Genomic DNA, 14,369 nt, shown 5'->3' on the forward strand with positions numbered 1-14,369 from the left:
ACTAACAACACATGTAACAGTCTTAGATAAAGGATGCCATGTTATGATCAATTAAGGTTAAGGTCCATGCAAAGCTCTACCGCCATCCTAAAAGAGATCTGGTTTCTCTCCCACTAGCTGAAAACTTACCAAAAGTGGGAGAAGGGGAAAATAACTTTCACCAATATCTAACTATTAATCTACCTGACAGTGCAGCCCTACCTTTGCCAAAGCATAATGCAAAATAGCGTTCTGATGTAGTGACTCAAGCTGTACTGTATTGAAAAAAAAAGTATTAAAAACTGTATTTAAAAAAAAAAAAAAGTCTACCACTTAAGTACACTAAAAAAAAAAAAAAAAAAAAAAAAAAAAAAAAAAAAAAAGCACTAAATTTCATTTTCTCCCATTGAAATGCAAAAATCTATCTTTATAGAAAATATTGTCTATACTGAAGACTTGACACTTCTGGACATTAACCTGTTAGGTAACAAATTTATTTCTACTTACCTACATGGTCTTCAAAATAAATGAACACTCATCTATTGTAGTTTGCTTCACCCCAGTCATAACATTCAATCCAGCACGTTTTGTTACTGTTACTTCAGTCTGTCAAAGGCAGCTAATAAGTTTTCAGCTACACTTTACTGTTCAACACAAGACAGCGCTGCCAATTCAAGAAGTCATATTTAGGGGGTTAGCGAAGTCAAGCAATCACCTTTATATACTGTCATATGCTGTCTCTATCGAGACAGGAAATTAATACTTTCACTGTTCTTGAGTATGTGTTCATACACAGAGTAAGCTCTACAGTTGTGTGTTAACGAGTCATAATTCAGCCAAATATAATCAGATGTGTGCAACAAAGCACCATCAAGTCTGCAGGCCAGGGAGAGGTACAGCTGCACAACTTTTACATCGTAGTGCTGGTGATATCTAGCCAGCTGGATAAGGACTCAACTATCTACTAGGTAGGATGAATATCACCGAAACACCAAGAGTGAACCTTCCTTAAATTCCTGTATTTAAAAGGACCTGTTTAAGAAAAGGTTTGAGCTGAAGTCCATACCCATTTCAAGGAAGGCAAAATAAGAGGACAGAACTTACAAATAAAGAGAACTCAGATTTAGAAAGTTTAAGGAAGTGTCCTGAGAATTAAACAGATGCAAGAGTGTAAACTTGAAAACACACAGAATTAAAATCCAATTCATGGTAGCTGTAGACATACTTTAATGTTTTTCTTTTCCATCTGTCTTATCCTATTACACTCTAATGAAAGACTTAAGCAGATAAACTCATTTGCCTTTCACCCAAGGGTTGTCTGTAAGTGACCAAGTTTCAAATCACTCCATTTTCAAGGGAGTAGCAATTCTACATAGAAGTATTGGTCTGTTCTTGCCATGAACAACACAAAGTACAAGGCACTCGAGTTTGCAAGGCTTCCCATAGGCTTGACGGGATGCAGAGAAGTTAGTAATACACAGTATTATCTAGAAATCTACCAGAATATTTTCAACTCATGGTAAAGTAATTGAAAAAACACCTGAAACCCGAGCATCCTTGATATTTTAACTCCATCTTAGCTTTTTGCCAATAAAGCTAAGCAATTGTTTACCTTTTTTGGTATGCCTAAATAAGAATTATCTTTTTTACATCTCTGCTATAATGTTCAAATATTGAAATGTTTGCTTGTGATTACCTAATTATATTTTCAAACAATCAGGAAATATGCAAAAAGCACTAGTGGCAAAGAGACTATCTATCTGATGCAGCATGTTCTAGACAAGCCACCCAACAACCAGACACCCCCACATATACACTTCAAATGAGGAACTGAAATGCAAAATCACAAAATACAACATTAAGTTAGAACCCTTATTATTAACTGGTATGACTATAAATACAATTTATAACAAGTTTAGTTGACTTAAGTTTCATAACCATTCATTTCATAAATAAAAACTCTTCACATTGAAACAAGGTCAATGTTCATAATGTGACAGGCTCTGGGGTGAGGTATTTCCTATTTATGTATTACAATCTCCAAACTTACTGTATACAGCTATACAGACTGTATAGCTAGTATGATTTTCTATCACAATGTCAGCTGCTCTTGCTTAGAAAAAAATATACAAGATCATGTTCTTGAAACTATGGCTTAGCTTCTAGAACAGCTACATCACTGAATGTGTTAAACCTTGTCAGTCATGACCTGTAAATATCTCCATTGCATATTACCCATGCATCTGAAAGACAGTATGAAAGAATAGGAAAATGTTGTTTATTTTGACAGACATCAGAACACAAAATGATAAAGAGAATTCCTAGACTGAAAGAAAGATCCATTCAACACACTGTGAAAGAGAGGAAATTCCAAAAAAAAAAAAAAAAAAAAAAAAAAAAAAAAAAGGAGAACGAAGGGACGGAGACAACAGACCCGTCTCCAATTATCATGTACTCTTGGAGAAGGGAATGTCACAGATACAAATATGTTTAAGCTACCCAAAGGACTAGAAAACTAGAATTTCATCAGAAGCATCTTACATGAAGAAGAGTGACAAAAACTCAGTATATTTCAAATGACTAATCCAAGAAGAGAAAAAGAAGAAAAAACATCTCTTTTCTTCACCAGTCTCTTTCTCAAAAAGAGAAAAAATATTTTGAAAAGGCTTTAGAAATTACTAGGACTTGTTTGGGAGTGATCTTTGATTCAAAGAGGTGGAAACCTACTTTGTTGCATTGTAAATAGAAGTGCTGAAAACAGTCAGATGACCAGTTTTCCTGAGCATGAATTAAACTAATCCTATTAAAGCTTAGAAATATGCATGACTCAGTAACCAAAGCCACATGCACATTTGCCCTTACAAAAGTTTCTGTCACCTTTCATTGTCCAAAAGTGCTCTGTGTTGCTGATCTCTAAAAAGCTTATACTGCTTTAGTTTTCTTTTCAGAAAATATAACTCAGACATTTCATTCTAAACATTTTTTTAAATAAAAAAGGACATTTATAAGCAATCTTAAAATCTATCATGTAAAAAGTTTCCATTTGGGAAAAGTCTGAAGTAAACTCAGCAACATAGGTTATTACTGTTGTATATCATCTTTATTTCTTTGATTTTTTTTTCTGTTACTGACCTCTCTGCTCTGCTTCACTATTTCATCATTTAACAAGATTAACAGTATTCTGAAAACATTTTACAGGCCTGCCTGCACTGGGATAGAAGAAAGGTTAACTATAAAAACATTGAACAATGTCTCTAGAAGTACTGTAGAAAGCTTTCAAATCTCAGGGCCGTCATGACTGCCCTAGATTCCAAGTTTCAAGAGAAAACAAGAGAAGATGGATTGTTTTGCATATTCCCAACCCAAGCCCATGACTGAAAGACACCATATATTTGTTGTGTAATTTCTGGTTTCTCACTTGTAAAAATGAAAATACATACTCTTTTAAACTCATTGAAGAGGAACAATCTATCAGGTACTAAAAACAAATATATGCTTATACAAGTGTCCTCTAAAATAAATTCTAATATCTAAAGATAGGGAAAATCTAAATGAAACAAGAAATAATTCTGTATCTTGGTTATGTAAAGCTGGAATTTATATTATCATTAAATATTATAAATATAAGGGCATTTTAAACTGTTTATACTGTTTTTATAAACTGTTTTTATACTGTTATTTATAAACTGTTTAAACTGTTTATAGGGCTTATATGTTTATAAGCCATTTCATCATGCTGAATCAATAAAAAACACATACCAAAAGTGTGAGGAGCTTTCTGCACAAATCCAGTGAGCTTTGAAAGTAGCTTAAAGCACAGGTATGCAAGAAAGAGCTACCAGTTAGACTGGGCAAGGCTGCTGCTGTAGAACTGAAACATCTGTCACCCTGTAGTCATGAATCCCTCATGGGTACTCGGAAAGTGGCTGAAGCTCCAGAAGGCTGGAAAAAGACTGGCTTAAACCAATCCAATGAGCAGCTCTATTTCACCACCCACGCTAACAATTTAAAATTTTGTCTAGCATCAGACCTGGGAAACTTAGTACATACAAAACCATAAAGAGCTGTTCCCCAAATACGGTTTTCTAATCAGCCATGTGCTTACTTTCTAGTAGTTTAATCTGGACTTCCTGGGAGAATGCCAGACAAGACAGTGAAAGCTGTTCCCAAAGTCAAAACATAGTATCTACCACTTATTTTGAAGTGTGTTGTCCTCTTAAAGAAATAATTTAGACCTGTTTGACATGATTGCTCTTGAAAGCTCATTAGCTTTTACACCCCTCCTTTGTGCCAAGTGCAAGCTTTTTTATTAGTTCAATGCCTAGAGAAAAAAAAGAAATTAGGCTAACTGATATTTAATTCCCATTTTTAAAGCTCTGTCACACTGTTTGTGCTTTTCCAGCATTCCATAGCTTCCACCAATTCATGGAGTATCCCAGAAGAAATTTTATCCATTGATTTAAAACCGGACCTAGAACATCCTCTAACCTGGTCTTTCCTTGTCATAGCATGAGATCCTACTCATTTGCCCTTGATATGAACTGCATCAGCCACAGATTGCTGTTGACCTTTTCAGTAAAGACAAAAACGAAGATTTAGCCTTCTTCTTGTGATCTATTTGCATTTTTCCCCTCTTTGTAGCACACTAAAAACCTTGGCTGTTATTATATTATCATAACAGTTTTATATTATCCCAGCTAAACTTCACTATTGCATTTTGGAAAACTAGTTCAAATACCAAAGATAAGCATTCATGACTTGTATAGGAAATGTATATGCAGCTATATTCATCACAGAGCCAGTTAGTTAGTTAGGTATAAATTTCAAGGCAAAAACACAGCTACTGCATTAAATTAATTGTCTTTGTAACATGCTTCTGACATCTACTTTTACAAAGAGTTGGTGTCTCTGTGGGGAAAAATAAACACAAAGAGAGAAATAACTTTGGAAATCCTCCTCCTGACTTTCACAAAATCACTTAAAAACTCTAATCAAAAAACTAGGGGTACACTGTTCTCACATGCATCAAGTACTACAAAGCTTAGCATTATCTTTGGTTTTCCATTGAGTTACTCTGTGTTGAAAGCTGTCAAATCAATCAGAAAAGGAGCAGTTATGGTAAGCTACAGATGAAGTGACATTTTACATAATCTGTTTTGCTTGTCTCTTAATGTTAGCTTTATTATTTTCCTTTTTAGCATTATATAAGGGTGAGATAGGACAAAAAAATGAAAAGGCAAAGAGAAATGCAGTTGATAGAAATTTCCAGCTCTTCTTTCAATTTCAGGAGACAATTAATTGACACTAGTCAATATACTTGACTTTCCTCACATAAATACTATTCACAAAGCCACAGTCACACTTTATTCAAAGCAGAAGATGATAGCTATTATTGAGCTAATCAAACATTAACATTAGTAAGTAAAGTCTGAAGTCATGAAGCACTGAAAACTGCAATATGTATGTTCCATCTATACACTACAGTGACAAAGTAATAAAACATGACATTTTAGCCATTGCATATTATTAGGACATCTACATGTACACATATATGCATGTCATAACCTATATCCAGCCAGTTCAGCTTCAAAAATTACATTTGTCTGATACAACATACATGGTGATATAACACCATGAAAATATCCTAGAAACGGCCAGACAAAAGTCTAACAAATAAGTCCGTGACACACATCAAAATATCATTCATGTTAGAAAAGACAGTACCTAGTTGAAGACATGAAGTTTTTAACTTCTAAAACTGAACACTGAGGGAAAGACTTAAATTAGATAAAGAATCTCTGAAACATAGCTGAAATGACAATACCATCTGTGTTCTTCCTACACTTATGACTCTTCCAAAGAAATCAGTAGCAAGAACAGGTAAACTGACAAAAAAGTAGGCTGCTTGGTCTGACATAAAATGACCACTATCAAACGTAGAACCGGAATGGATTTTTACTAGGTTCACTTAATACAGGAATTACTATAACTCCTCTAAATATTCAAGTAGGAAATTAAAAATAGAATTTACCTTTGAAGGTCTCAAGTTCCTTCCTGTTGGAGAAAAGCAGAATACAAAAAAAAAGCATGATGAGAAATAGTACATGTACAACTACAGATGATGTTTTATATAATTTAAGAGTCATTAAAAGATAAAAATCAAAGAATTTGAGTGTTACAGTTTTTAAAACTACTAATTGTGTAAAATTGCTTATCTAAAGCAAGCACTTTAGAAAAGTGTTCTAAAATAACTTTTTAGAAATTAGGCTACCACTTATTTATAAACATATACAACAATACAAGTATTATCTATTTATATCTATCCACATAATTTTAGATACACTGTTGCAAAAATAATTAAGACTTCTTAGGGCTTCAGGTACAAAAATATCTGTTGCTTAGGAGAGCTTTGCAGATTTGTAGCACAATGAATAATAATTAGTGTTTCATTTGCATGGATGCAACTCAAAACTCTTTTGGCAATCGAGAAGGACAAAAATTTGACAATTTCACTTATTTACTTCAAAAACATTATAAAGGCAATAGAGACAGATAGGGAAATTCCTCAGAGGAGGAGATTTTAAAGTCAAGCTCAGCTAACAGAAAGTAAAGAGGTTAAGTCAACATCAACAGTGTCCTTTTTCCATCAAATAAGGCCACATGCACTAGTGAAGCAAGTTTGAACGGAGAGGGAATAAAAGCAAGAGAAATATTTTCTCATTTTTTAAGAAACTGTGAAGAGAAATACTCTATTTTCCATGGCTGTGTAGTAGTGATTTATAATGAACTTAGTTACCAAAGAAGAATCAGGATAACAGCTTAGATAAAGCAGATGACTGGCTTTTTCCTTTCAAAATGCTCATTTATAAAAATCTTCTCCTTTCTAGGTTCATAGATTTAAGTCTCTTATATAATAATAAGCCTACTAGTAATAAAGTTCTAAGAATGTATTAACTGTATCGTGATCTTCTTGAGATAAGATAGCATCTGGAAAGCAGATCACAATTTAAATGGAACAGTTTTGTTTCTTTGGTCCCTGCAGCACTGCCAGATGGAGTGGTATTTTTCTTTTTTTTTTTTTAATTCCTATTTGTTAACTTACACAGGCTATTACAATTTCCATAATTTTCTAGATTTTAATTATGTGCATTTTTACCTAGATCATATTTTTTGCAAGTTAAGAGAAACATATGGAAAGTACAGAGCACATCCCTTAAAAGCCTCCATCCCACTGGACATCATCAACATTTGAGAGAGAAATGCTCTTCTGTGCTTTCTTTCCTTTTTATTCTTATAGACTTCACCACTTTTAGTTTCACAATAAGTTTGTCCTTACCACTATGAACCACAATGTTACAATTTTTTCCCAGTTACACAGTCCTAACAGGCAAGTTTCAGAACATGATTTTTAAAGATCCGATGCCTTTAAAGTAGTCTATATTCTGAATTGGTGACTCAAATTTTCATCTACTCATATTATTCCTGTAAGAATGCAAACATTGATTATTTTGAGTTGCAGAGAAACAACTGCAGGATAGAACTGTGGTTTAGAATTAATAATTCTCATTTTTCTAATTAATAGAGCCATAAAACAATTAAGAAGATATTGAAACTACACATGGAAAAATCTGACCCAACTATCAGTTCTTCAGAAAAATGCTTTTACTCACTATGCATAGACCAAAATATGTTTAATTCTTGTGTCACCTACCATATAGATCATTTCACGATACATATGCAATACTATAATAACTCCTTCTGCTCTCTAACAGATGATACATCTCAGCACATACTCTTGAATCAAGAATGGGCAAAACTGTATCAAGTTTGAAATAATTATTTTATAAACAGCACAAAGGATTCTGAAAGAAATGAGAGAATACATTTACCTCCACGTTTTCAGGGAACTTCCCGCTTTTGTCATCAAACCTCAAACACAGGTTTCTGAAAAAATGTGTGCTATACCAGGAAATAAGCTACAGTGTGATTTACAGTAGAGAAACATACGAGTTCTCACTTCCTGTGAATATCTGTATTTCTCATCCTGCTTCTCCCTCCATCCCTCTCCCAAGTATTAAGGAGTTAGTTACTCCCTTTTTACTAAAGAAAAAAGCTACTTCCATCATTTTCAGATTCATAACCTAATATGTTTTCCCTATGCTCAAGTATTCTAAACATTCTTTAAAAACTCTCTCCAGCTGCATTCCTTGTATTTGAAAAAAGGCATATTATTTGACAAAACAACAATCACAGGAAATGCATGTTTTCCATGGTCTGATTCAAAATTGCACCGAGGAAACATCTTGTAAAAGAAAGAGGAAAATATCCACATTGGTTGCTACTAAAATCAGAAGGTCTTATGCCACTTGTCTCCAAAAGAAAAGACAAAACTGATTAACACACAAGATGGTAATACAGTAATTGACAGTGATATTCATTGTTTTTGTTTAAAAACACAGAATTCACCCTTTCAAAATCCTGAAAAAATTCTTTGAATTGACCCTTAAAGATGCTGTCATTACAGCAGCTATATATAACTGACATTCACCAAAGAAATTGGAAATGAGTATTTGACACAACTTTAAGATCTAGTTGCTCTGAGAAATTTGAAGTATCTTAAAAAGCACTATTAGAATACAGTAAAAATAAACATCTGTAGTTTAAGGATCTGTATTTCTAAATAACAACTTATCAATTTATATCCAAAGGTTGATGGTTCTTTTTATTATAGACAATATGAAGCATCCATCACCATTTGTGGGCTCTCATAACACCTTTAATAACAGATAATTTCAGAGATGCATCTTAAAAATTTGTTCACTTAAATATGCTCTGCATCTGCAACATGTAGGATTTTTTTTTTAATTAAGCTATCCAAATAAAAACTTTTAAGCTTTTAAATTTTGATCCTAAATCTTGTATGTCATCTGCTTTGGTAAAAACTAGATACTAAATTTGAAGTGTAAAGCAGATTATGACTTGTACAGAAACTGGAAAAACAGCTTGCTAAAGATGAAATCATATGTTTTCCAGAAGTGTAGTTAAGGAGCTCTAGAAAGATACACAGAAAATGATCTATTACAAAGTATTCAATTTCTTCTCCCCCTAGTAAGGAAATAAATAAACTTTCATTCAGCTATTAATTGGCAGGAGAAAAAACCCAAGCCACGGATACCTCCTGCTCTATGAACCTGGAGTCCGAAAGTCACCTGAAAAAGTAAATACACTGAATTTAAGAAGGAAATTATACTTATTTGGAACACATACACTCTAGAAAGATTTGCAGAAAAAGCATTTAGCTTGGTAAGTAAAAATGAAAGAAATAAACTGAAAAAAAGTTTTGAAAAAGCCTCCTTTTCAAGAGATGAAAAGACAAACACTAAGAAATGCTTTCATTGGAAATAAGCCTGAATGAGCAGATAGGATTGCTGTCTCTTATTATTTTAGACTTTAACATATTAAATTACCTGCTTTGATATTATGCATTGTTTTTTTTTGGTTTTGCTCTTAATTTAAATTATTCATTCTTTGAGACTGCATATTACACTAAGTTTACACAAAATTCTAGAGCAACAGAACCCAGTCTTTAACAGATGGCTTGCTAATATCATCATACTAGAAGACAAAACCACAGTACAATGAATCATCTCAGCTGAAGAGTTCTGTCAACTGCCTCAGCTTAAAAGTGTATTACTATCTATCTGCTTTCTATAGGAAGAGGTTAGCTTTCCTCTCCCCCCATTTGTCTAAATATTGTGGGGCAAGTGAAAGCTTTCCACTGTGAAAGGTGTACAGATTTAAAGAGTTTTGGTCCAAAAAAAAAAAAAAAAAAATGCATGCACTTTACTAGTGCATAGATGAGACAGTTCTTCCCATTACTTTTAAAAAGAAAAAAATCACAGACACTGCCCCTAGCTACATTGCACATAAAGATTCTTGAAGCCCACAGCGTAGACAGCTAAACAGCTACCTATGACTAAAGAAACTCCTGTATTAAGTGTAGTCTATAATCAGCCAAATCCATTATTCTGCATCTGACTATATGCTTCTTTTACTTTAGCTACTACATCTTAGGTTAGTGCAAACTACTCTGGCTAGTTACATAAATAAGAATATGCTTTACCTTTTCACAGCTAACAATAGGCTTTCAGAAGAAAGGAAGGCATTAATAATATAAATATCTCCACTCTTAGTGAAAAATAAATATAAGTACCACTGAGCAAGCAAAATAAAAGGTAAAAATAACAGGCAAGTAATCACAGCATGAAGACATGGAAGCACTGGAAAAGTAATGTTTTTCTGTGTAGAGCGGAACTTATTAAGTCCATTTTCTTTTCTGAGAGGCAAGAGTCTTCATCTATTCCAGAGTTACATCCTTGGAAATCATTTTTGCCATACACATATGCAACAATTTATCAAGATCTTAAGGCACAACTAAGATGATGTTCAGGTATATTTTAATGCCTGCATAAGAAGATACACTAGGCAGATGCTAGGCCCCTTCTGAACAGGATGGATATAAGGAAACAACAAAATAAACCCCTTTCTTTATACCATGGCAATGAAATCAAAGCCTTGCTAACACAAGAGATTTTTTGAGAATTCATCTAAAACATCTAATTGAAAAAGTGGGGCTTGAGCCTCAAGTACAGAGGAAAAAGATAGATACAGACATTGATAAAATATACAAAACAAAAATTTAGTCTGGAGTATTCCTTTTATATAAATTTTTATTGGCAAGATACACAACGCATTCTGAAGCAGATTAAAAGTGTATTGCCTTGAAACACTTTTGAGAGAGGATAAGCCTTTTGAATTATTATTTTAGAAGTCATTCTGGAATGCTCAGGTGAACAATTCATCAGTGGTATCTATTTCTTCATTTACAGAACAGTTGAGTTTCAAGGTTTTTGGTGGCAATATATACTTCTGGAGATCACAGCTGAAGTAAATTGTCTACAATATATATCTAGTCCCACAGAGTAACTCATATGACCACAACTTACATGAACAGTTAGAAAGCAAATACAAATTTCCAATTACACCTTCCCTTTCCCCTCAGACATTTCATGCAGTTTTGAATTTGTCCTGCCTTATTCACTTGGGATAAGAGATGATTCTTCTGGAGAGATTTGGAGATTCTTTTGGATATCACTGATAAACAAAAATAAATCCAGAAAAAATGATATGAGAGGAGAAGGAAAAACAAGAGCAGGAAAGAAGTAAAGACTGAATATAAGGTGCTTACAGAAAGCTTCCAGTCTTGAAAACTAGAACTTCTTGAAAAGATACAGACACCGCTTAAAGTCCCGTAAGTCTTCAAAAACATGTAATATATAGGTATCACATCACTCCTTTGATATTAGAATCACAGAATCAGTAAGGTTGGAAGGGACCTCTGGAGATCATCTAGTCCAACCTCCCTGCTCAAACACGATCACCTAGAGCATGTTAGACAGGGTTGCTTCCAGGCGGGCCTTGAAGATCTCCAGAGAAGGAGACTCCACAACCTCTCTGGGCAACCTGGCCCAGTGCTCCATCACTCTCACAGGGAAGAAATTCCCCCTCACAGTCAGGCGGAACTTCCTGTGCTTCAATTTCTGCCCATTGCCTCTTGTCCTGTCACATGGGACAACTGAAAAGAGTTTGTCCCCATCCCCTTGACACCCTCCCTTCAGGTACTTACACACATTGATAAGATCCCCCCTCAGTCTTCTCTTCCCCAGGCTAAACAGACCCAGCTCTCGCAGCCGTTCCTCGTAGGGCAGGTGCTCCAGCCCTCTGATCATCTTTGTAGCCCTACGCTGGACTCTCTCCAGTAGCCCCATGTCTCTCTTGTACTGGGGAGCCCAGAACTGGACACAGCACTCGAGATGAGGCCTCCCCAGGGCTGAGTAGAGGGGCAGGATCACCTCCCTCCATCTGCTGGAAACACTCTTCCCAATGCACCCCAGGACACCGTTGACCTTCTTGGCCACAAGGGCACATTGCTTGCTCATGGTCAACCTGTCATCCACCAGCACTCCCACGTCCTTCTCTGCAGAGCTGCTCTCCAGAAGGTCAGCCCCCAGCTTTTACTGGTGCCTGGTGTTATTTCTCCCTAGGTGCAGGACCCTGCACTTGCCCTTGTTGAACCTCATTAGGTTCCTCTCTGCCCAGCTCTCCAGCCTGTCCAGGTCTCTCTGAATGGCAGCACGGCCCTCAGGTGTATCAGCCGCTCCTCCCAGCTTGGTATCATCAGCAAACTTGCTGAGGAGGCACTCCATCCCCTCATCCAGGTCACTGATGAAGAAGTTGAACAGGATGGGACCCAGGACTGAGCCCTGGGAGACGCCACTAGCCACAGGCCTCCAACTGGACTCCACGCCACTGATGACAACCCTCTGAGCTCTGCCTTTCAGCCAGTTCTCAATCCACCTCACTGTCCCCTCATCTAACCCACACTTCCTGACCTTCTCTAGGAGGATGTTATGGGAGACAGTGTCAAAAGCCTTGCTGAAGTCAAGGTACACAACGTCCATGGCTCTCCCCTCGTCTACCCAGACAGTCATTCCACCATAGAAGGCTATCAGATTGGTTAAGCAGGATTTCCCCTTGGTGAATCCATGCTGGCTACTCCTGATCACCTTCTTTTCCTCCATTTATCTGGAGATGACATCCAGAATGTGCTCTTCCATCACCTTTCCAGGGATGGAGGTGAGGCTGACCGGCCTAGAGTTGCCTGGGTCCTCCTTCTTGCCCTTCTTGAAGACTGGAGTGACATTGGCTTTCTTCCAGTCCTCAGGCACCTCTTCAGTTCTCCAGGACTTTTCAGAGATGATGGAGAGTGGCTTGGCAACAACATCCGCCAGGTCCCTCAGTACCCGTGGGTGCATCCCATCTGGGCCCATGGATTTGTGGATGTCTTGGCTGCCCAGAAGGTCTCTAATCCTATCCCCCTCAACTAAAGGAAAGTCTTCCTTTCTCCAGACTTTCTCTCTAGTCTCCAGGCTCCAGGATTCTTGAGGGCTGTCCTTAGCAGTGAAGACTGAAGCAAAGAAGGCATTCAGTAATTCTGCCTTCTCTGTATCCCTTGTCACCAGGGCCCCCACGCTGTTCAGTAGCGGGCCCACATTTTCCCTAGTCCTCTTCTTGTTGCTGATGTATTTGAAGAAGCCCTTCCTGTTGTGCTTAACACCCCTTGCAAGACTCAACTCCAACTGGGCCTTAGCCTTCCTTGCAGCATCTCTACTTACTCTGACTGCATTCCTATAATTCTCTCAAGTAGCCTGTCCCCTCTTCCACATTCTGTGTATTTTCTTCTTCTGCCTGAATTTGGCCAAGAGCTCCTTGCTCACCCATGCAGGTCTCCTGACCCTTTTGCTGGACTTCTTACTCATAGGGATGCACTGCTCCTGAGCCTGGAGGAAGTGATTTTTGAATATTAGCCAGCTCTCCTGGACCCCCCCTTCCTTCTAGGGCCTTAACCCATGAGACTCCACCAAGTAGGTCTCTGAAGAGCCCAAAGTCTGCTCTCCTGAAGTCCAGGGTTGCAATCCTGCTTGTTGCCTTACTTCTTTCCTGCAGGATCCTGAACTCCACCATCTCATGGTCACTGCAGCCAAGGCTGCCCCCAACGTTCACATCTCTAACCCTCTGTGTTGGTAAGGACAAGGTCCAGCAGGACACCCTTCCTCGTAGGCTCCTCCACCATTTGTGACAAGAAGATATCAATGCATTGCAGGAGCCTCCTGGACTGTTCGTGCCTTGCTGTGCACTCCTTCCAGCAGATGTCAGGGTGGTTGAAGTCCCCCATGAGAACCAGGGCCTATGATCCTGAGGCTACCTCCAGCTGTCCGTAGAAGGCCTCATCAACTTTCTCTTCCTGGTCAGGTGGCCTCTAGTAGACGCCCCCAGCAGTGTCCCCAATATCAGCCTGACCTTTGATCTTTATCCATAAGCTCAACTCTCAACTGCCTCCTCCCCTCCCCACCCCCCAGGCAGAGCTCAATGCATTCCAGCTGCTCTAATCACGTAAAGAGCAACTCCACCACCTCGCCTTCCTGGCCTGTCTTTCCTAAAAAGTACATAGCCATCCATGGCAGCTTTCTAGTCATGTGAGCTATCCCACCATGTCTCCGTGACTGCAATGAGATCATGGCATATAATGAGATATTTATTCTTCTGACCATCTAGATGATCCAGAAAGATTTACAAATTACATAACACACCACAGCGTGGCTCTGCACAATGTGCTGAAGTCATCCACACTGCCTACATGAATCTGGCACAACAGCATTAAAGGACATTAGCATTATGCATGTCTGGCCCAACAGCATTGCAGGCAGCTTCAAGGTCCGCTCTCACAGGTTTCTGCATCAATGGAGGGTAGAGCCTGAGAGTGGTGGACA

General features: G+C 37.4%; 1 protein-coding gene across 1 annotated transcript in view; it reads right to left on the reverse strand.

The window, feature by feature from the left end:
* DTNBP1 (dystrobrevin binding protein 1) overlaps positions 1–14,369 on the reverse strand; it is a 75,384-nt gene that overhangs the window by 32,549 nt on the left and 28,466 nt on the right. The window contains exon 7 of the mRNA XM_062569929.1: positions 6,011–6,033. Within this exon, the coding sequence (XP_062425913.1) occupies positions 6,011–6,033 (23 nt within the window). The remainder of the gene's footprint in view (positions 1–6,010; positions 6,034–14,369) is intronic.

The sequence above is a fragment of the Rhea pennata genome, chromosome 2 (genome assembly GCF_028389875.1).
Source record: "Rhea pennata isolate bPtePen1 chromosome 2, bPtePen1.pri, whole genome shotgun sequence".
Taxonomy (NCBI): Eukaryota; Metazoa; Chordata; class Aves; order Rheiformes; family Rheidae; genus Rhea; species Rhea pennata.